General features: G+C 38.3%; 1 protein-coding gene and 1 long non-coding RNA gene across 2 annotated transcripts in view; one reads left to right on the top strand and one right to left on the bottom strand.

Moving 5' to 3' along the window:
• LOC125272228 overlaps positions 1-25,275 on the top strand; it is a 45,590-nt gene that overhangs the window by 4,694 nt on the left and 15,621 nt on the right. The gene's annotated exons all lie outside the window — the stretch shown is intronic.
• rtn4rl2a (reticulon 4 receptor-like 2 a) lies at positions 11,631-16,149 on the bottom strand. The gene is made up of 3 exons (XM_048196876.1): positions 15,907-16,149; positions 14,954-15,180; positions 11,631-14,779 (listed from the first exon to the last, which is right to left on the bottom strand). The coding sequence occupies exons 1-3, from the start codon at positions 15,959-15,961 to the stop codon at positions 13,679-13,681; spliced, it is 1,383 nt and encodes a 460-aa protein (XP_048052833.1). The 5' UTR covers positions 15,962-16,149; the 3' UTR covers positions 11,631-13,678.

The raw sequence follows: 25,275 nt of genomic DNA on the forward strand, positions 1-25,275 counted from the left end.
CAGGAGCAAAAATAGGCTTAGGCGTGAAGTAGAACAAAGAGCGAAAGAGTTTGTAGAGGAGACATGAGAAAGGGTGTAGAAGGAGAAGAGGCAGGAATTTAAACAAAAGAGAATAGAATGACGAAAACAGCAGCAGGGAGGACGTAGACAAGATGATGCGGAGAGAGAGACCGTGTGCGTGCAGTGGAAGATGAGGGACAGAAAATTTAAAAGACTTGATAAGGAACGCAGGAAGGAAGACATAAATATGGGCATAGACATATGATGAATTAAAAAGCTCTTTTAATAAAAATAGTATTAACTCTGTAAAACCTGATATATGAAATAGTCAGATTTTTTTAATGAAACCATTAATTGAACCTTTAATCAAAATATTTTAAAAATTGTATGTTTTTGTTTGTTTGTTTAGTATCATATTTGATAAATCAGGCTTTTGTGGCTTACTGTGAAATAGGAGGAGCTCATAAGCGGGGAAAAACACCTCAATTTTACCCCAAACTGAGCAAAAATATGCAATTTGCGGCAGTTGCTGATATTTATATGGCCAATAAGTAAGAAGAAATTCTGATAGCTTGTAATGTAAATCAATGAGATCTTTATAACAGTAGCAGACTACTTACATAAAATGAATATATAAAATATCAGATGTCAGTCTATGGAGCAGTTTCCAAGACAGAGATTAAGCATAGTCCTATAGGCTAAAATGGCCCTTTAAACCAGATTAACAGAAATCTGCTTTCTCTGTCATGGTTTTAAATAGACTTTTTCTAGTCCAGAGTTTAATAAACTGAGACTAAATTTTTTATTAGTTATTCCCTTGAAATTGTAATTGCGATTATTAATTACGATTATCAAAATTTACATTGAATGATGTTTTGAATAGCTTTATGCCATTGTTTGAAAAGACTGCATGCCATATTGTACTATCAAAATAAACAAGCTGAAAACACTCTTCCTGAAAAACTTTTATTCCTTTTCTATAGCATTACGCCTCAAATGTTAACTATACATTGGTTTGGTTTCTTCTTTAAATACAAAAAAAAAAAAAAAATGATAGTGTTATAATGTTACAGTATCCTAAAACTAATTAAAACTATGGAAAAACCCTTAAAATAACCTGTAAAAAGAAAGAAAAAACATCTTAAGCACACACAATAATGTAAGACTTTTTTTGTAATTGTGCCTTTGAATGATTACATAATTGTGGGATCCGTAATTGTAATCACGATCACAAATTCGATTAATTGTGCAGCCCTATCATTCCTCCATACATATCATTCCAGATCCTTCAGTTTCCCAAATCCATGTTGAAACACTTTCCTCTTAAGTTTTCTGAAGGGTTCAGGTAATGGGACTGGGGTGGCCATGGCAGGACCTTAATTTTGTACTCAATTACCCTTTTGTTGTTGTTGATTTTGATGTTTGTTTTGGATCACTGTCCTGATGGAAGATCCAAACAAGTCCCATTATAACATTTGTAGCAGATGCAGTCAGGTTTTGAATTTTTTTATCTGTTGCTATTTGATTTCATGATGGCATGTATCTGAACAAGATTTCCTGGATCTCTGGCAGAAAAATAGACCCACAACATTAAAGATCCAGCAGTATATTTAATTGTACACATGGGGTACTTTTTTAAAAAAAAATTTAAATCCATCTTGAGTGTTTGCTGCCTTTATTTATATATGTATGTATATATGTGTGTGTAATATATAATCTTGCATTAAGACATTATAGACACACGTCCTCTTCCAGGCAGATTTGTAACATTTCCTGTTCATTGGAACTTCTTAATTATTGCCCTGATGGTGGAAATGGAATTTTTCATGCTATTTTCTTACATTTCTTTACTTTCTGTTTTGTGCTATTTTCACTCAAAAAAATGAATTGTTGGATTTACTTAAAAAACAAGTGTCAAGTGGTTCCAAGCAGCAATATTGAGTAATTTGTACAAAAAACTATTTAGTTGAATGAACAAAAGAAATTCAAGTAAAGCTGAAAAAATTTCTTTGAGTAAATACAAATCATTTGAATGTCACTATTACATAATATTTATATGTGCAGTTTACGTAATCAACATAACATTATTAAGTAAGGTCATTTTTTTTTTTTTTTTTTTTGAATAATCATTTAAATAAAAAGGATACAACATATCAGAATGCAGCCCCTCACCCCATTGCACTCAAAAAATAACTAATTGAACAAACTCAATTGAATTGAGAGCAGGAATTTCATCCTATAATCATGCGTATATGAGTGCGCACAGCCTAAACACAGGCGACACTCTTCTGCATGATGGTAACCACAAAATTCAAAAACATTACAGAAACTACTCTAAATGTCCATCATAACTGAACATTAAACACTAACATAAACTAACAACATCTTTCCCTTTACTGAAAAACACATAAAATAACACTTTAATCCCTAAATTTACTCTCCTAATGCAGTCCCTTGCAAAGCATGCTGGGAACTATATGGACCACTGCACAGTTAGTTATGTCAACAATAATTTGTGCGTTTCACTCAGCAATGTTAAGTTGATTGAACAAACACTTACTAAGTATAGCTGACAATACTCAATTTTAGTAGAAACAATGCAGTTAAATTACGTTCATGTAGTTACATGAGTTTTTTAAGTTATGTGAACAAGGGTGGTTTGAGTGAAACTAACAACAGTGAAAGTTCTTTTTTTTTGAGTGTTTTTGACTTTCTAGTTTGTGAAGGTCAACAACTTTTTGCTGCACAGCAGAACTAAATTCTTTGGATTTACTCATTGTGATGGATGATAAAATGAAATTTGACCTTGTTGTTCGCTTATATTAATAGTCCTGTGAAACAGGAAGCCATGGCTGGACATTTTCACCCTGGTGTGCGGAAAATTGTACTCATAACAATTTATATGGGTACCATTAATTGTGGCCAATGTATATTAGAGAAAAACATTTATTTCATAATGTGATCCGCCCAACGTACTATGACGTAATAATGTGACAAAATGCGAAACAAGTTGTTTTCTGAGCTTGGTTTCAATAAAATCTGTTTTTGGACTAACAAGGAAGTTTTGAGTTCTGAAACTTAATAGATATTTTTATATTACAATGACCTCTTATTCAATTCAGTTCAATTCACATTTATTTGTATAGCGCTTTTCACGATACATATCATTTCAAAGCAGCTTTACAGAGAATGCATGTCAACATTACAATTTAAAGAATGCAGATTAGCAAATAATGTAATAATTTAGGCAATTAATTTACAATCACTGTTAGCAGTTTAACTGAACGTAGAAGCAATGAGCTCCTGAAAAATGAATTACATTAACAATAATTAGGATATAGAAATTGTGTAATGTGCATGTTGATCCAGATGATTGCGTCTTCTGAAGTCCTCGCAGGAGTTGGCGCCGTCTCTTCATAGGTGTTGGTCATCTGAAGAGGCTGGATCCAAACTGAAGCTGAAGTCCTCTCTAGTCACAAAACAGAAAAGCAAATGGAGAATAATTAGCGTAGCTGCTGTTCATAACATTAAGCAAAGATAGTCATGTGCAATTGATCTGATATGAGATGCATTATGTGAATGCTTGGCTAAAGAGATGCGTCTTTAATCTAGATTTAAACTGGGTGAGCGAGTCTGAGCCCCGAACATTATTAGGAAGGCTATTCCAGAGTTTCGGAGCCAAATGTGCAAACGCTCTCCCTCCTTTAGTGGACTTAGCTATAGGTACAACCAGAGGTCCAGAGTTTTGTGATCTTAAAGAGCGTGAAGGATTGTAGGGCAATAGAAGATCAGTTAAGTACACGGGAGCTAAACCATTTAGAGCCTTATAGGTCATTAGCAATACTTTATAATCGACACGGAACTTAATAGGTAACCAGTGTAGAGATGATAAAATTGGTGTTATATGATCATATTTTCTTGACCTGGTAAGAACTCTAGCAGCTGCATTTTGTACTAATTGTAGCTTGTATATTGATGAAGCAGGACAACCAGCTAATAATGCATTACAGTAATCTAGTCGAGATGTCATGAAAGCATGAACTAACTTTTCTGCATCAGAAATAGATAACATATTCCGTATCTTAGTAATGTTTCTGTGGTGGAAGAAGGCTGTTTTTGTAACATATGAAATATGATTTTCAAAGGACAGTTGCTGTCTAATATAACACCCAGGTCTTTAACTGTCGAGGATGGAGTAACAGTACATCCTTCTAAATGCAGATTGTAGTCTGAGAGATTTTGTGTACAGGTTTTTGGTCCAATAAGTAATACTTCAGTCTTATCTGAATTTAATAGAAGAAAATTACTAGTCATCCAAAGTTTTACTTCTTTAATACATTCTGTCAGATTGGATAATTATATGTCAAAAGTTCAAGGAAAATTTGATTTCTCAATTCATGACCCCTTTAACTATTGACTGTGAATCTGTGACGTGAGTCAGTGTTGCAGGTTGCTGCAGATTGCTCAAATTTGGACATTGAACAAAAGTGGAAAATGAGTGAGTCTGTGACTATAGCTTCATCACAAAAAACTCTAAGCATTCAAAGCACAATAAGAAAGAAAAAATGCTGGGTGGATGTTCATGTAATTCATATGTGGGTGCCAGGGTCTGACTGATTATAACTCTGGATGCAGAATCAAAGGATTGCCAGGAGAAGGAAAAAATGAATGACGCTTAATTTGTTCATCTGTTTCGTCATCAACTGTCTGGCGAAAATGTATTAATAGTGTAGTGTGGGTCGATGGGAAACAAAACTGAAATTGTCCTCACAAGTCTTTTCTTCTCACCTGATAGAGTGTGACAGAAATGTGACGCTATTAAGAAGAACAAAAGTTAGAATCACTGTCAATGATCAGAAACAGCTCTTTACACATTCACAAGAAGTCAAGCTCATTGTTGGGCTTGTTACTTAAAAAATGTAACATATTACTCGCTACTAGTTACTCCTTTCAAAAGTAATATTTGTGTATCTTCCTAATAAAATACTAAAATGTTCTGCCTCATCATTAGACCAAAATCCACATTGGATCGTAGTCAGAAATTATTACAAACACTCATGGTGATTGATAGTGACTTTTAAGTAAAAGTGTTGTATTAATCTCATTAATTGTCATGTGTAGCTTGAAGCTAATTGTAGCTGTTACCAATATATGATTATATTTCATGATAAAATAATGCCACAACTTACACAACGGTGTTCATATCATCATTTTTCCTGACAAAATCAATGTAATGGCAATATTTCCATCTGCTGAATGTAAGAATTTCCATATTCCTAGCTTGCCTGCTGCACTGGTGACTTCACAAGCCTGTGCAAGTCATGAAAATTATGAAAATAAATCTAGAAATTATTGGATTGTTGGATTTCAAATCAGTAGGGGTTGAGGCATCAAAAGTAACTAAGTAATGAGCTGTTTATGGATTGTAACTGTAATATTATTTCTGAAATCTTATTAGTAATTACAACCTGAATTCCGGAAATGTTGGGATGTTTTTTTAAATTTGAATAAAATGAAAACTAAAAGACTTTCAAATCACATGAGCCAATATTTTATTCACAATAGAACATAGATAACATAAATGTTTAAATGGAGAAATATTACAATTTTATGCACAAAATGAGCTCATTTCAAATTTGATGCTACAGGTCTCAAAATAGTTGGGACGGGGGCATGTTTACTATGGTGTAGCATCTCCTCTTATTTTCAAAACAGTTTGAAGATGTCTGGGCATCGAGGTTATGAGTTTCTAGAGTTTTGGTGTTGAAATTTGGTCCCATTCTTGCCTGATATAGGTTTCCAGCTGCTGAAGAGTTTGTGGTCGTCTTTTGAAGTATTTTTCTCTATAGGTGAAAGATCCGGACTGCAGGCAGGCTAATTCAGCACCCGGACTCTTCTACGACGAAGCCATGCTGTTGTAATAGCTGCAGTATGTGGTTTTGCATTGTCCTGCTGTCCTGATACACAAGGCCTTCTCTGAAATAGTCGTCGTCTGGAGGGGAGCATATGTTGCTCTAAAACCTTATACGTTTCAGCATTCATAGTACCTTCCAAAACATGCAAGGTGCCCATACTGTATGCACCCCCATACCATCAGAGATGCTAGCTTTTGAACTGAATGCTGATGACACGCTGGAAGGTCTCCCTTTTCTTTAGCCCGAAAATTTGGACTCGTCTGACCATAGAACACTTTTCCACTTTGAAACAGTCCATTTTAAATGATCCTTGCCCCACAGGACATGACGGCTTCTGGACCATGTTCACATATGGCTTCCTTTTTGCATGAGAGCTTTAGTTGGCATCTGCAGATGGCACGGCGGATTGTGCTTACCAACAGTGGTTTCTGGAAGTATTCCTGGGCCCATTTAGTAATGTCATTGACACGATCATGCAGATGAGTGATGCAGTGTCGTCTGACGGCCCAAAGACCACGTGCATCCAATAAAGGTCTTCGGCCTTGTCCCTTACACACAGAGATTTCTCCAGTTTCTCTGAATCTTTTGATGATGTTATGCACTGTAGATGATGAGATTTGCAAAGCCTTTGCAATTTGACGTTGAGGAACATTGTTTTTAAAGTATTCAACATTCTTTTTATGCACTCTTTCACAACTCTGCCCATCTTTACTTCTGAGAGACTCTGCCTCTCTAAGACATCCCTTTTATAGCTAATCATGTTACAGACCTGATATAATTTAACTTAATTAGTTGCTAGATGTTCTTCCAGCTGAATCTTTTCAAAATGTCTTGCTTTTTCAGCCATTTGTTCCCCCTGAGCCAACTTTTTTGAGACCTGTAGCAGGCATCGTATTTGAAATGTGCTCATTTAGTAGATAAAAGTGTACAATTTCTCCGTTTGAACATTTGTTATGCTATCTGTTCTATTGTGAATAAAATATTGGCTCATGTCATTTGAATGTCTTTTAATTTTCATTTTATTCAAATTTAAAAAACATCCCAACATTTCTGGAATTCGGGTTGTAGTTGCAAAAAGTAATATTATTAACTGTAACTAGTTATAAGTAACTAGTTACTGCCCAACACTGTTTTCCCAATAGCAGACAGTAAAGAAATAAATAGCAATTTGAGAAGTAACATGGGTATTCTTTTCTTTTTATTTTTTTTTTCCCATCAAAATCTTAGGTTACAATTTATATGTAAATAACAAAGTGCATATTTTAGGTGCTGGGACCCGTCAGGATATTGCGTCTTCTGCCATAAGTGATGCGTTTTTAAGATGTCATGTCAAGTTAAAAATAGTCCAGCATTTAAGGACATCTGGAGACTGTCTCCTGGGTTCTGCTCTGTCTGACTGTTTTGAATGCAAGAGCACATCCTGTGTGAACGGCCCCTTAGAGATGAAAGTGTGCATTTCATCTCCACCATTCCAACTTGGATCCTGATTTGGTTGTTAATGCAAACAAGTGTCTAGCTTTGCAGAAATAAGTGCAAGCAGATGGTACTAGCAGTTTTAAAACATCTATTCTAGCCTGAACTTCACATAATATTTCAAGCATGATAAGGTGTCACTACTTGACATGTCATGTCAACTACCCAAAAACCCTAAAACCAAATGCAGTCAAAAGTTCCAGATGATGGAGCTGTGTAACGGTGCATTTCAGTGCACTCACAAAAAAGACACTCACATACACACCTTGTGTCCAAATATGCATGCCTCCTAGATAATATGCAAAAAGCAGTATGCTTTTTATGTTGATGTCACACTGGAAAGGTTAAAAAACAAAAATGGCAAAGATCTGTAAATTATAAGTGGGTGTTTCTTCAACTTTGGTTTCTATAATTTCGCTACTAATTAAGTTAATGTACCTGGTTGCCAAGGAGACAACAGTGTCAGTGAAAAACATGCTTTAAAAAAAAAAACAATAAAAAACAGAACTATCAAGGTAAATGGAGAATATTTTATTGTATGTCATTTTAAATTGAGCTGTAATTTTGTTAAATCATGCAAGAAGTGCAAAATGTATTGTTTAATTGTATGTATTTAGGATACATGAGATGCTAGTTAGGAAATTAGCCCTAGCAAAACAAAGTAGTCTGTCATTTTATTCCAAAAATGTTAAAAATGTCATTTTCACCATTCTACAGAGCCCTGGGCATGATATGCAGGAAAAAAAAATAGTAGGCTAAATTGTGCACACAATTTATTAATTCGTTCCCTCGATTTATAAATCATGCACATTAAATCATGATTTATAAATCGAGGGAACGAAATATTAAATCGTGCACACGATTTAGTAAGTTGAGGGAACGAATTAGTAAATCATGCGCATGTCATGTGCGGGGCTCCGTACCATTGTCATTTCCACAAAAGAAATCGATTAAACACAACGCATAATTTGGTATGTGTTGGAAATGACAGAATTCTCCTTTGATGCAATAATTTTCATTGTTTTTATTTGGACTACTTAAATTAACTAGTACGAGTGTGAAAAGTATTAAATTTATGTTTTAAATGTCCTCAGAGCCAAAAGTTACCATTGAAGAATCACCCAAGTCCTGTTGGTACCAAGAAATTTGTTCATTGTGGTATAATTGTTCTTCAGTGGAGTAAATTATTTTAGTATTTTTTGTCGCATCGTATATCAAGGAACACAGTCACAATGGCGGATGTTGTATGTAGTATGGGAAACAAATTTCTGAAACAAACAAATTTCTTGGCCCCAATAAACCCTAAATTCCACTCTCACACTTACAGTACCCTAACCTTAACCATATTGGTCTGCTGTTTGGCTTGCTTTTGCACCGACCAGTCAGGTAGAGTTTTCGTTATGCATTTTAACGTAAATTTGGCAATTTGTAACTATTTTATGTTTTGGTGAATTGATGGCTAATTCATATGAATTCATATAATCTCATTTGTACGATCTGCTTATGCCCCAGTGACAGTTATGTTTAGGGGTTGGGTTCACATTGTTTGAATTCATACTAAATTGGCGCCTCGCAGTATAGTGTTTTCCCTTGAGACTGGGTTGTGTTGCCTTTGAAGGCAGCTCATTAGGTTTTGGTAAAGAGACACACACACACACACACACACACACACACACAAATACATGCAACCACCCAAGTACACATCTAAAGGGCTTTCTTAACTGACAGCTTTAATCAGACTTATATGGATGCAGTGAATATGGAAGATTTGGATTAAGGTCTTTGCTTTAAGTTTCACATGAAAGCAGTATTGTCAGACAGTTGAGTTGCAGGTATGTGTGTGAGATTGATATGCAGGCAGTGGAGGCACGTGAAACCTCTAAGGTCCAGTGATGAGAGCGATGACGCACTCTATTTGAAAACCGTCTGCCTCACTGCGGGAAGAGTGCCGCGCTCTGCAAAAGTGTGATTAGGGCTAAATGGTTGTGTATGTGTGCACCCGCGCAAGTGTGCGACTTTGCATACGCAATTCATAAACTCTCCAAATGTCTGCGGCGCCGGAATCTGCCAAGAATGTGACTCAAATATCTCACATCTCCTCTCACTCCTCCCTGCATTTTATTCACCGCTTCACACACTATTTCAGCCATGCTGATGTCTCTTGCAGTCTGTCTGTCTTTCTCTCTCTGTCTCCCTTTTGGTTCTCTTTCAAGTTTTAACGTCAGCCACTGTCTCTTTCTTCCATTTGCACAGAGGGATATGAGTTTTTCGGCACTCGTACTTTAAAAGCACATCAAAGCATAGAAGAAGAAAACCTGTCAGTGTGTTTAAGGGATAAATGGGAGTTGACGCATCAAATCAGCACCTTCTCCACTCTGTATTTTCATCACGTTACAGATAGTCTCAATGGTAATGAGGACAACATTAAATGCTGGGCATCAATCACAAATCGATACTTGGGTTCATTATTTAACAAAGCACCGGTCTCTGAACACCTATAATTAAACCCAAAAGACGGAGAATCGAGGAGAGTGTCAGGGGAGATGGGTGATGGGAAGATAAAGGTGACATGCACTTGTCAAAAAGAGCTGGAGAAAGTAAGGAAGCAGAGGGAGTGAATTGGAAAACGTTGGTGAGGGAGGGGTGAGAGAGGAGCTGATGACGACAAACAGAGCGGAAAGACCGAAAGAAGAGAGATTGTGAAAAAAAAAGAAACCAACGTGTAACAAAGAAAGAGAGCTTTGAGCTGTGCTGAACTGCATGCTAGACAGAGATGTGGGAATGTATTAAAATTATTGCTAATTTATACTGAATGAAACCCCAGCAGCAGCTACAAATGAGAAATTTGTGATTATGTAATTTGTAATCATGTTTGTTAGAGAGAAAATGCAATTTCAGCTCTGCAAATGTGTGCACCTCTCTGCATAAATGAACTGAACAACACACCAAAGGTGTGTTTGCTTGTATATGTCGATATGACATTTCTTTCTCATGGGGGCGATTATCAACACTTCCAAACACTCACTGTGATGAGCAACTTCCGGTAAACTCACTGTCACACAAACACACACACTCACACACGCACAAACACACAAAGTAAGTCGTTGCCCCTCCCATTTCTGTCTTCCTCACACATATCCCCCATTCATGCGATTCAATGACTCATTCTTCACCTAATATTCAGTGATATTGGCATGGTCGGCACCCCTTTATTGCTAGCCAACTCATTGTGTCTCATTATTAAATAGCGTGGCTGACAGCCAATGGGAACGCAGATGGTGGGTGGGATGATGAAGGGACTATTTGCGTAACTGCACTCCGTCCAATGGGGCATCGAGATGCAGATATCAAAGGCCTGATTCAAAAAATAGCATCATAATTGGCCATAAACAGTTTACTAAATTTGTTGGCTAATTAACTAGTTAAATAATATAATCATAGTCTGGCAGAGTCTACAAAATTTTGACAAAAGCGTAATTCACATGACATTAATATATTTAATCTACAATAAGTGCAAGATGTAACTCAAACAGGCTGAAGATTATAGCATTGGATGAAAAATGAAACAGCCTGTTGGCAGTAGTTTTCATGGACATTTACTGTGGAATTGAGAGAAAAAGCACTTGAGCCTCTCACCGGGACCCTGTGTGTATGTGTATGTGTATGTGTGTGTGTGTGTGTGTGTGTGCATGCTCACGTTTGTGTTAAGCACAGCCTGCCTTTGCACATGGTGGGAGACTGAAGCAGGCTCTCTGCATCTTGCTGCTCTTTCAGTGAAACCCATCTGCTAAAGACAGTACAGCTTTAGAAAGAAAGAAAGAAAGGCTTTCTGAATCTGAATTGACAAAAACCAATTCAATACCACAGCTGGAATGCTTTGTGAATACCTTTTCCAATAACATCATCCTTTTGCATCTTTTTGTCAGATAAGGGGTGTGTTTAGTTGTGTTGGCCGGTGTGCGCACGTCTTGCATACTTTGCAACTCTGAATGGTGGCCAGTGCGTTGCATGGTAACTGCATGTTATAGTGAATGATGTTGCCTTCAAAGAACTTTCAAACAGTGAGGTGTAGATGTGTGTGTGTGTGTGCACCAGTGTGTCTGTCTATTTGTCTGTCTGTCTGTATGTGTCAAGGGAGGTCAGACTGAAAGATGCGAGGGAGAGAAGGCACATGTGAGATTATACTGTAGAGTCGTAGCCGTTGGATGAAGATATAAAGAAAGTACGCCCACACCAAAGATGTTTCGTATCCACAGATAAGCATTTATTCTTTTGTCATGCTTTCTGTCCGTCAATGTGTTATAGTGAAAAGATTCAGCAGCTCATTCTTTCATATTCTTACATTCAAATGCATACATTCTGGGTAAAAAGGTATAACTAATGCTTTGGTCATCTGTGAGCGACCTCACAAACATGGTCACTCGAGAGCACCTCAAGGCAGTTTGACCTTACCCGTCCGGCTGAGATATGTACATTCGCACATCATAAAAACAATTACAGACATACATTTGTCATGGAAACATCTGTCGGACAAAAAGTATTATTTGCGTCTCTGGGTAAACACAAAACAGGATATTGCTAGAATTAACAGTTGACCAAAAAAACCTTTCTGATTGTTACATATTGGAACTTTAGATTACATTTTTCCTTCTTTATCAGCATGTCCATCCTTTATCATCCATCTCTTCGCCTCTTCCGCCCACATCCACCCCTGCTCTCTGTGCTTTTTCTTTTTCTCTCCCTTTTCTTTTCCTTTTCTCTCTCCTCTTGTCCTTGCTCTATCTGTTTGTTTTCCCTAAAGCATTTCCATTCTTTATTGCAAAGAGGAGGAAAAGGGAATAGGCAAGGACCACCAAAGAAAGCCATTGGCTTCAGCATGCCCACAAAGAGCAGACTAAACAGTCTGTATTAGCACCTGCTTTCATCACAGCATGTGACCAATGGTCGACATTATTCTGAATGTCCACCAATCTGTCAGTAAGCACATTTTACTTATATTCCAATTGGCTTTGCCAAAATAGTCAATTGATATCAAGAAACAGTCTTGCCACAGTGTCCTCAGCCTTGTATTCAGTCCTAGTTTTAGCATTTTGCCATTTTTTTTTTTTTTAAACTAGCTGCTAGTTGTTGATTGACTGGTTTGATACTTTAAATGAGAAAGGATGGAATTTGCTGTTATTTGCAACGAAGAATAAAAGAACAAAAGTCTTGGAAACAATGTAGGTTGTGTATTTTACAGTAATAACATAACATGTTAACAGTATTTTGACAAATATACAAAAAAAAACCAACAACATTCGCACACTCTTGTGCCATTGATTGATCTTTCCATGCACTGACCATTCATATAATATCACAGACATTACTCACAGTGACATTCTTGGCCATTCAGAACAGTGACAAACATAAGGCCTTTCTTAGCACTATTTACAGCTCCCTCTGCCAAGATGTCGTATTTACACAAGTGATAATTGCTGTCATAGCTGGTGGGTGATGTAATGAAATCTTTCGCCTTCTCTTGTGCGTACTCTCTGTCTCTCTTTCTCTTGCGCGTGCTTTCTCTCTCTCTCATTATGTATCTTTTCTTGATTTAGCTGTATTGCAACACTTTCAAACTCCTCTCTCCATTGTGCTTTGTCTATCTTGCTTTGTTGCGGCACGCTGTTCCTTTGTGCTTTTCAAGCACGGAATAATTTTTAGACCCTTCTGTTATAATAGATGAAATATTACATTCGATCTCTTCAAAGGGAATAAAAAGATTTGCTCATTATGCTATTGTTACCAGTAACTACTGACAAAATGGAGCTGTAGTGTTGTTGGACAGAGGGTGTCATAGTGACATCACAAGCTATAATTACAACTATCATAGAAGCACTTAGAATGGCTGAAAAGTCTAAAAGCATACAAATATTGTACGTAAACCTAAGATGGAAATTTCTATCCTCTGTCTGCACTGACTGTGACAGAAATGGCTTAGAATACACTTGTCCTCAAAAAAGAAGGACCGAGTATCTGCTTAACTAGCCAAGCCCTGTGAACAGCTTTCATTAGTTTCCATTAAGGGCCTGTACTGCCCAACGTTCCCTGCTTACCCACTGTATCCTAAATCAGTGTAGTGCCCTCTAGATACCAAGAACTAGAGGCTCAAACTGAACAGAACAAAGATACAGGTGAGGCTGATGGTAAACAGGAATCAAGGCATTGAAGAGTTAAATTGAGCAAACAGGGTTTTCCCTCCTCCAGAGAGGAGAAAAATGAGGGGGAAAAGAGTTCGTCTGAGATAGACAGATTCAGCCAAACAGAAGATGGATGCAGAGAGTCAAGACAGACATGGAGAGCAGCAAGAGAACAGAAGACGAGGAGCGAGAAGAAGAGGAAGATGGAGGCAGAGAGTCAAATTCGGGAGGGCACTCAAGCTCGAAGCAGCGCAGGGAGGTGATGCCTGCATCTTCATTGCCGTAGTTGGCCCAATACTCTTCTGGGTCAAGCTTGGGCAGCAGAGCCTCTTCCTCCCCAAGCTCATACTTTGTGGATGTAGATGTGATAGAGGGATGTTGGGATTTTCCTCCAGTGTAGGGGTACGCCTTGGTCTCGGAACTCTTCTCAAAGATGCCCTTGGAAGTGCTGACGGGCTTGTGCTTGGAGAACCACCAGCGGGTCTTGGTGCTGAAGGTGGTGGTGGTGGTTCCAGCAAGGGAGCCGGGGTCGGGAAGTGGGCACAGAGCGAAATCCATCTCCCTCAGGAAGCGCAGGTCCTGTCCACGACGAGGAGCTGGGGAAGCGCACAGAACCTCGGAGCTGGACACACGGGCACTCCTGAAGAACTCCCACAGGGGACGAGCCTCACAGCCGCACGCCCAGGGGTTGTTGTTCAGCCGCAGGAACTCAATTGAGGAGATGTCACGCATGGCTTGACCGGGCAGCTCTGCCAGGGAGTTGTTGAAGAGAAAGAGCATGGTCAGCCGGCCCAGGTCGCGGAAAGCGCGGCGATTGACCTGACGGACTCTGTTGTCGTGCAGCAGCAGACGGTCGAGGTTGACCAGGCCACGGAACACATTCTCGGACAGAGTGCGGATGCGGTTGCCGTGCAGGAATAGCTGGCTGAGGTTGATCAAGTCGGCGAAGAGATCATCCTGGATGAAGTGGAGCTGGTTTTCCTGCAGGTAGAGGAACTGCAGGCTGTAGAGCTTGTGGAAGATGTCGTGGGGAAGGGCGGCCAGCCGGCAGCGGTGCATGTGCAGGCTCTGAAGCTTCTCCAGGCCGCGGAAAGCTCCACCCTCAAGGCGGTGCAGGTGAGGGTTGTCGCCCAGGTCGAGCTCCTCCAGATCCCGTAGCTCGCTGAATGCACCAGCCTCAATCCAGGTGATGTTGTTGGCGAAGAGCCACAAAACCTGGTATGTGATGAATTGATGGAGTAAAAGGGTAGAGGGAGGAAAAGATAATGAGGTGAAGATGTTGAGAAAGAACACAAAATTAGTAAATGACGCAACCAAAATGACTGATATCTTTCAAATATATATTTACAAATGTAAATATTAAATGTTCTATTAAATGTTCCTACAAACCTGTGTGCCAAAAGCAAAAGACCCCACTCTCAGTTCAGTGATGCGGTTGTTCTGCAGAAAAACGCGCTGGGATTCGTAGGGCATGCCGTGGGGTACAATGGTGAAGTTCTGCGCCTGGCAGCTCACAGTCATGGGGGTCGGGTAACACACACACCGGTGAGGGCAGTTCTGCGCAGGCACCGGTTTTACCACGACCAGCCAGACAACCAGCCAGAGCGAGAGCGCGCCTGATGGAAAGAGAGGAGCGCGTCACATCACAAAGTCTTAATAGCGCGTTCAAGTGCATGTTTCCTCTAGAGGGGAGTTCTTCATAATGGTCCGTAAGTCTCATCTTATATACATTCATTTATGAAAATAAAATCCAAAAGATAGTAATGACTAGTGATTTTTGAAAAATGTCACTGAAAAACGAATTTCTACAGATGCACTAAAACGTTTTCTTCATTATAACAGTGTATTTGTTTCCATCCGTGTAAGTTGTGACAATAATTTCTCTCATTACTACACGATATTACAAGTTTACAGAGCTTAAACTAATAAGTTTAAAGTTGTCATAAAAAATGCGACTAAACTTATAACTGAAGATTGTAACTTACAAATTTTGCATTTATAACCAACTACTCCAAATATTATTATCTCTATCTATTTGAATCTAAATCTAATTCCAAGTTCCGAAAACTTTAAATTTTTAAATACATGCGTACACTTGAATAAAATATTAATTTGAAGGACTAAAACATTAATGCAAACATCATACACGCAAGAGACCAAATTAATTCAAACCAACAGTCCCTGCGTAAAACCAAGCACATTTACAACAGCCAATTTGATCATATTCTAAATTCTTAATTATTTTAAATGCATTAATTTCTAATACTTAGAACAGTTAAGAAACTTAAGCATTTAAAAGCACATTCAGACTAAAGATGAAAATTGAAAAAGCAGAAACTTACTCTTAAAGTTGTGCGCAAAGGAGCGTTGGCTCCGCGTAAAAGTTGATGTTTCCATTCCGAACCAAAGCCGAGAGCGAGTTAGCCTGAGGAGTTTAGCCACTGATTCCCTGCTATCTCCGCTGATGCTCTGGTTCTCGAGTCGGAGCGACTGAGAGAGTGCCGAATGATGGGTCCCGGGCCCATTTTATACCCGAGCGCAGCGCGCGCCTACGGCTGTGGGCACCACGGAATCTCTCCTACGTCACCAGTCGGGTCAAGCCCAAGCGAGGGTGGCAAACGGAAAAGGCGGGACGGAGAGAGGAGGGGAGGGCTCTCGCGTACCAGTTTGGACCGAGGGAAGTTCGACGTCTTAGCTCTTAGTTACGATTGTGGAGACGTAGTTTGGAAAGGGCGGGGGAGCGCAGGCACGGCGCCCGGTAATGACTGAGCAGAGAGCATGCGAGCAAGCGCGCACGAGGCACATGAAAGAGGCACACAGCTCGTTTCTTGGCTTTGCAACTACGTCTCTTTGGATTATGTTGTCCTCCGCATTATTAATGAGACGCCTGAATGAAACAAACGCATTGTTTGCAGGGGAGACTTTATGCTCTAGAGACATAAGAGTCATGACTTCAAATATAGAATATAAAGCTTTAACACTTAGATAATCGTTAAGGGATTTGATAACGGGAGACTATAGCAATTACTGTAACTTACTGCTGAAAGACAAACCAATACCAAATTTGGTCATGGCAACATGTGGCCAGCTTCCTGGACTCAGCTAAACCTTAAGCCTTATATATGTATTTATATATCACATAAAGACTTATTAAAAGTGTATATGTGAAGAGTGCTTAATCATTTATTCTATTCCTGGAATGGGATAATCTAAAGTCAAATGTTCATTAGTCTAGGTAATCAGGACACTGACGCAAATGAAACAAATAGATGGACACGAAATATTGATTTGAGTTGAAGTTATTATATGTGAAAATAAAATATGTGTAGGAAAACTGAATTCAATCAGTATTGATCAGTCTGACTTCTTAGTTTTCTTGTAGAGACCATTTAGAGAGGAAACACAAGCATAGCTATGTAGGAAACATGTTTTCAGGGTGAGTGGTCAGTTATACTGCGCTGCCCTGGACGTTAGTCATTATTCAGAAGTATTTGCCTCGTCAATGCCACGACTGACCAACCAGAATCAAGTATTCCAGAGAGCCTGGTAATAAACGGACAGACAAACCGAAAGACAACGGTAGACCCGAGGATGTCCATGTTGTTGTTTAGCACCTCCTCCATTCGCTCATGTTCTGGACACCTCTCTCTTTTCCTCCCTCCCTCTCCACCTCCACAAAAACTCAAGATGACTGGACGAACAGGCTTTCCCCGCTCCACCTACACCTACCAGCTGGACGTGTGAGTGTGTGTGAGGGTTTTCATGTCTCATGTATATTACCCTATCGCCAACAAACAAACAAGTGAATGCCATGACTGACAGCATCTGGGTCGTGGTACAGTTGTCTAAGAAAATGAATGAAAAAGCGACAACAAAAAGACCGTGACGGGGGAAGAATAGGAAAAGGAGGAAGTACTGAGTGTGGTTGGAAAGGAGGAGTTCATGGAATTAAAAACATGGGAGAGAAGCGACACATGACTCATAGATAGTGGCACAAGAGTGATATGGGACTGCACTTAGAGGGATGTTGCGCATAAGGCTTGATTAGTGTGCGGGCCAGCAGCCTAATGCATGAAAGCTGTATCCCCTGTAGTGTTCCAAGAGTGGCTTTGTAGTGCCCTAAGGGAGTGCTCTACAGTGGCAGCCCACATACAATCACAGATTTGCTTTGCCCTGTTGCATAGAGATAGCAGAATAAAATCAGCACTGATAACTTTAGAGACTTGCGTCATGACCCTCATTGGTTTCCTGCGTGGTACAGAAGCGAATTGAGGGCGAAAGGGTGGTTTGGAGGAGTCTGATCCCTAATTTAAGGGGGAAAATTTACCCCAAAATAAAAATTCTGCATTATTTACTAACTCTCATGTCGTTCCAAACCTGTATGACTTTCTTTCTTCTGTGAAGTACAAATGGGGTTAAATGTTGTTTGCATTCTTTAAAAAAGTATGTTTGTGTGTGTTTGCAGAAGATGTAAAGTCATACAGGTTAGGAACAACATACTTTTTTTACTTTGTATTAACATACTTTTTTAAGAATTAAAGGAATCAAATGAAAAGGTTTTGGAGTCTTAAAAAGTACATTTACTAAACAACATAAGTAAATTAAATGTTTTATATTTTATATAATTATAATTCATTAATGTGTTTCATTTTTAATCTTTCATAACTTTAATTACATTTTCTGGTGAAACAAAAGACTTTCACTCGAATGTGTGTCACGATATGAAGAAAAGATCTGTCACTATTTCCATTTCATTGTGACTTAAAAATTACCGGCATCTCAATATTAAATTAATTTCATTGTTGACTAAACAAAAAAGACACACACAGGAATAAAACATAATTGGGGGGGGGGGCAATTTACTCCCTTCCAAACACAGACGATAGATGGATATATCCATTTTAGTATCCAAATATCTTTCAAACTCAAATTGTATTTTGGCAGCTCGCTGTGTCTAGAGAAATATAGTGAGCTGCCAAAATGCAATTTGGATGTGATATACTAACATAAGTGGATCATACCCCGAAATTATTTATAAAAAATATTCTTTATTAAGTATTTCTTGCACACTGGAAATGTAAATGTATGAGAATGAGGACAAAGTAAAAAAAAAACAACAACAAAAAAACTAATTTCAGCCAATTAAAGAAATTAATGTCCCATTTGTCAATATCAAGTAAATGGAGGCGCAGTGAGAAATGTTAAAAAATAATCAGAGAATAGCACCAAGTCAGTTAAACTCCTGGGATATTGATCTGGTCAGTTAATGAAATTAACAACAGGTGCACTAGATGGACAACAATGAGAAGACCCCCAAAACAGGAATGGTTTTACAGCTGGAGGCCACTGACATTTTTTTCCCTATTCATCTTTTCTGACTGTTTTTCACTAGTTTTGCATTTGGCTAGGGTCAGTGTCACTACTGGTAGCATGAAGCGATACCTGGACCCTACCGAGGTTGCACAGGCAGTCCAACTCCTCCAGGATGGCACATCAATACGTGCCGTTGCCAGAAGGTTTGCTCTGTCTCCTAGCACAGTCTCAAGAGCATGGAGGAGATTCCAGGAGACAGGCAGTTACTATAGGAGAGCTGGACAGGGCCGTAGAAGGTCCTTAACCCATCAGCAGGACCAGTATCTGCTCCTTTGTGCAAGGAGGAACAAGATGAGCACTGCCAGAGCCCTACCCAATTGACCTCCAGCAGACTCCTGGTGTGAATTTCTCTGACCAAACAATCAGAAACAGACTTCATGAGGGTGACGTCTGATGTCCTCTAGAGGGCCTTGTGCTCAGCACTGTGGAGCTCGATTGCCATTTGCCATTGAACACCAGAATTGGCAGGTCCACCACTGGTGCCCTGTGCTTTTCACAGATGAGAGCAGGTTCACCCTGAGCATGTGACAGACATGAAAGGGTCTGGAGAACCTGTGGAGAACGTTATGCTGCCTTTAACATCGTTCAGCATGAGCGGTTTGGTGGTGGGTCGGTGATGGTCTGGGGAGGCATATCCATGGAGGGACGCACAGACCTGTTCAGGCTAGACAATGGCACCCTTACTGCCATTAGGTATCGAGATGAAATCCTTGGACCCATTGTCAGACTCTACGCTGGTACAGTGGATCCTGGGTTCCTCCTGGTGCACGACAATGCCCGGCCTCATGTGGCGAGAGTATGCAGGCAGTTCCTGGAGGATGAAGGAATTGATACCATTGAATGGCCACCACGCTCACCTGACCTAAATCCAATAGAACACCTCTGAGACATTATGTTTCGGTCCACCCGACACCGCCCGGTTGCACCTCAGACTGTCCAGGAGCTCAGTGATGCCCTGGTTCAGATCTGCGAGAAAATACCCCAGGACACCATCTGTCGTCTCATTACAAGCACGTGGAGGCCATACAAACTACTGAGTACCATTATGAGTTGCTGCAATGAAATTTCAGCAAAATGGACTAGTCTGCTGCATCATTTTTTTTCTATTTGATTTTCGGGGTGTCTTTGAATTCAGTTCTCTGTAGGTTGATAATTTTCATTTCCATCAAACGATGTGGCATCCTTTTGTTCCTAACACATTACCCAGTCCATATCAGTATACTGTAGATATCCAGCATGATATTTTTCTCCATTGAGATCTGATGTGTTTTCAAAGTGTTCCTTTATTTTTTTGAGCAGTGTATGTATGTACTACATTATTGACGTGACCTCATATGCTGAGGCCGTCACTGTTCTGTTCCCGTCTACAGTAACTCCCTCAGCATAGGTACAAGAATAGTTACAATAAAGCCAAGAGCACTGTAATCAGATTTCAGGAGAATCTAATGATGTACAACCACAATCAAATGTTAAAATCCCCTGAGGTACCTTTACTCTCGCTCTTTCTCTTTATTTCTTTTTCCCTCACTTGCTCATTATTTTTTCCTTCCTAAACTCTTTATGTCATGCTGCTTTTGTCACCAGTGCCGGTAGTGTTTTAATGACTCTTCCTCTTCCTGTGTGCATCATTTGTAGGTTATATCTTTATTATCAATATTTGGCTATTTATTGTGTTTTATGACCTTAATCCATGTATAAATTCACATATTTGAATTCTGATGTCGTAGTATCAGGAGCCTCCCATGCTAATGTAAACTGTCATCACACCTCACACTCATCAATTAATTCCATGAATATTTATGCATATTTGCAGTCTATAGGTGTAAATAACTTCTAAATGTGTTATATATGTGTTTTAGAATGTCTATGGCAGAAAAAAATGTGGATGATGTCTTTATTAGATTGGCTTATATGACTAGAGCATCTGCTCCAATAGCCCCTCTGAAAATGTGCATTGATTGCTCTGATTAGATGAAATCCATCTTAGACACAGTTGCTGGGTTATTCAAAACAAAGTGTCCACTAGAGATTCGGCAGAAAATTGATACTGCTTTTGTCTAAAGCATTAAGGTTGGCTCAAGTGGCTCATCTTGAAGATTGTAAAATATAATGATAATGCTGCCATGATTACATAAGAAACAAGGAGTTATCCAGGGCTTTACAACAATCCCAGTTGGATCATGGGGCTAAAATAATGTAAGATAATTGTTCAATAGAGTCACAGAAAGACCCAAACCTTAAATTCAACAGAGTTAAAAGAGTTTTAAAAACTTTTACAACACTTTTCAAACACACTAACATTTTTCGGTAACACTTTACAATAAGGTTTATTAGTTAAACAATAGTTAATGTATAAACTAACATGAACTAACCATGAGCAATACATTTGTTACTGCACTAATGTTCATTAACGTTAGTTAATGAAAATACAGTTGTTCATTGTTTGTTCATGTTAGGTCACAGTGCATTAACTAATGTTAACAAGATTTTAATAATTTATTAGTAAATGTTGAAATTAACATTAACAAAGATTAATAAATCCTGTATGAGTGCAGTTTATTATTAGTTCATGTTAACTAAGGTAGTAAACTAATGAACCTTATTGTAAAGTGTTACCCATTTTACTAATATTAATGTCCAGCAGTGAAAATTCTGTAATTTTCCCCCCTAACCTGTTATGAACAAATTGCATTTCCATCTTAAACCACTATTTTAGATCTTAAATACACAATTAAAATATATATATATATATATATATATATATATATATATATATATATATATATATATATAATATTTATTTATTTATTTATTTTTTTATTTTTTAACAAAGTTATAGCTTTATTTATGACTCGCAATGAAAATATTCTATTCACAAGTGATATTTCCCTTGAGATTTACTTCTCAGATCACATATTTCATATTTCTCATACCATATTTTCTTCAAGTCTCATATTTCATCATATTCTTTCTCTTCACCAGCACTGTTGGGTCCTTGGTAAACAAGTGCAATTGTAATCTTTATTAGTAGCAAGAAATCTTTGCTATCACACCATAACTGAGGGACAGTCATAATCTGTGTAACCGATAAAATCATTTTCACACAATTAAGTTTACGTCTAATGATTCTACATTGAATAATTAATATTTTTAGGAGGATCACATTGAAAAAATTAAAACAAGATTGTTTAATGTGAACTAATACAAATAAATTAAAAAAACGTTGTAATGGACGTAAAAGTGCCCGTAGTTAAAGAAACACCCATTTGCATCTGGAAAGTTCTTCAGCCTTATACATCACTGCCTGCTATGACAACACAAGTTTATAATTAGTTAAAGACGTCAAGTCACGCTTCAGACAAAAAGAGAGCGACAAGCTGTCAGACTTTTCCTGTCTGTCTTGACAGAAGCATTGTATTTAGTTAATTGTTGTCTTTCTTTCTCCTCTGCCTACTTATAGACCCACTTCCTCTCCATGTTTCTCATACTTATTCACGCTGTCTTTAAAACAGCTGTCATGCACTCTGCACTGGCCATCCTTTACTGATTTCATCAATTTCTGTAACAATGCAACAATTTGAACACTTAAATGACACTTAGAAATGTATGGATGTTGCCTTAAAGGGTTAGTTCATCCAAAAAAAATGAAAGTTTTGTCATTAATTACTCACCCTCATGTCATTCCACAGCTTTAAGACCTTCGTTCATCTTCGGAACACAAATTAAGATATTTTTGATGAAATCCGATGAGGTATATGACTTGTCCATAGACAGCAACAAAATCACCACTTTCAAGGCCCAGAAAGGTACTAAAGACATGGTTAAAATAGTCAATGTGACTGCAGTGGTTCAACCTTAATTTTATGAAGCGACGAGAATACTCACAAAAAAAAAAAAAAAAAAAGACTTTATTCAACAACATATTTTCTTCTGTGTTCTTCTCATACGCTGTTTACGTTCAGTGCCTTATTCTACATCAGGTATTATGGGTTTGGAATAACATGCACTCTATATATATATACTGTGTGCAGAATTATTAGGCAATTTGATTTTCTGATCATATTTTTTTTCCAAGCACATTTTACCAATTCCAATTCCAATCCACATCAATCTTAATAACTACTATTAATATTGTTTTTAATCATTTATAAGTGATATATAATTGTTCATGAAGGCTGGAAATGAAAAATGCCTTATATTCAGGTAGGGCTGACCGATATATCGCATGCGATTGTCAGTAAAGCCGGTTCCCTGATTACCGCTAAATCGCCATCACCTGCTTTCAAATGGAGCGCCATTTAATAGACAGAGCCGTAGTTCACTGACAAGCTACGCAATGTCGCGTTCATTATCGAAGGCGATTCATCTGCGATATAAACGCAATATTGCGTGGCTTGTCAGTGATCTACGGCTCTGTCTATTAAATGGCGCTCCATTTGAAAGCAGGTGATGGCGATTTAGCGGTAATCAGGGAACCGGCTTTACTGATGAAATGCGCGTGACAATCGCATGCGATATATCGGTCAGCCTTATATTCAGGTGTGCAGAATTATTAGGCAGGTTTGCTTTTACAGACAAAATGAGCCAAAAAAGAGATTTAACTCAGACTGAAAAGTCAAAAATTATTAAATACTCATGAGAAGGACGCGATACTAATGCAGTACTAGAAATTGCAAAGTTAAAGCATGACCAAGGAACAGCAAAATGCTCATTGGGTCAGCGAGGTCATACAAAAACAGCTGGAAAAGAGAAGACACATGTTAACTGCAAAATAATTAAGAATTAAGGTGAAGAATTAAGTGTGAAACCATCAGGATCCCTTTAGTCTCCAGCGCCACCATTTTCCAGAACTGCAACCTACCTGGAGTCTCCAGAAGTGTGAGGTGTCAGGATCTCAGAGATTTAGGTTAGGTAAAGAATCCTTAAAAAATGACCCGCTCTTAATAAGAATCACAAGCCGAAGTGTTATAAAATACATGAAGACTGGGTTTTTATAGGCCTTATAGACAGACAGCTTGAGAGTGACTCCTGAAGGACCAGCACCACATCCACTTGTACCACTGTTTGAAGAATTTTTCTTCCAGAATCTGGCAGTAAGGTGTGGGAGTTCACTTTTAGTCCATCTCTTATCCTGAAATGTCCGTCTTGCAGAGATGGACTAAAAATGATCTTCCAAAACTTATTGCCAGATTCTGGAAGATAAGTTACTTTTCGACTTACACTGTAAAAAAAATCCCAGTAAAATTTACGGTAAAAAAACAGCAGCTGTGGTTGCCAGAACTTTACCATAAAAAATACAGTAGCAACGTAAAAAAAAATCTGTTAAATTTACGGTAAAATAACGTATTTCATTAACTGATATAATGTTAATTTACCAATCTAATGAAGTACTAATATCTGTTTTGTACCTTTATAATACACTGACAGTCACCAAACACAGTGGTGATAAGAGTTACATGATGAATCAAAGTTCATCACAAGCAGATTTTCCACAAGCTGAGAAGTACAACACTAACATATAGAAGGTGCACACAGTGTCATTCACACACACACTAAACACCATCATGGTAACATGCATGAAATTTTACAAATGCAATAAACATTAATTTAACAACATTAGATGTAACATAAAACCCTAATGTACATAACTGATTAGAAAAAAATGATAAAAACTAAGAAGAATCAGAGTTATTTCAACGAAAATATATCAAATGTGAAGTGTCACGAAGGGAATTGTGGGAATGTCAATTTACGTTTTTTCACTGTAAATTTTACAATGAATTGTTATTTTTCACTTCCAAAAACTGTGAATTTAACGGTATTTTACCGTAAAATTACATTAAATGTACCGTTAGATCTATTACAGTTATTCACCGTATATAGTACGGAAACTTTCTGTAAACCAATTGACAGTTTTTCACCGGAGCATTTTTACAGTCTTTTACTGTTAAAATCACGGTCATTTTTTACAGTGTAGCTTGATGTTTTCATTTTGAAATAATATGTTTCAATCAAGTAACCCAGTCAAACAGGACTTTCTGCTTTGTAAATGGGCTGAATTGGGAGGGTAAATGTCGAAAAATGTTCATGTCATGAGCCGGGTTTGATTATCTTGTTTTTTCCTCTGCTCTCATTGTCTATTGAACTCAGCTGCTTGTCATTGCTATCGGCATTCGCGCTGATTGCTGTTACACCTGTTGCTCTTTCCCTCTGATTTTCTCTGCTATTTTCTCCTTGTTTTCCACGTCTTTGTCAGATGATTAAATACCTGATGTTGCCGTTGTCTCTCCATCAACAACCCGAGATGCCTCCAGATCCAAGATCGAGCAACTGTTCTC

The sequence above is a fragment of the Megalobrama amblycephala genome, linkage group LG7, assembly GCF_018812025.1.
Source record: "Megalobrama amblycephala isolate DHTTF-2021 linkage group LG7, ASM1881202v1, whole genome shotgun sequence".
In the NCBI taxonomy this organism is placed as follows: domain Eukaryota; kingdom Metazoa; phylum Chordata; class Actinopteri; order Cypriniformes; family Xenocyprididae; genus Megalobrama; species Megalobrama amblycephala.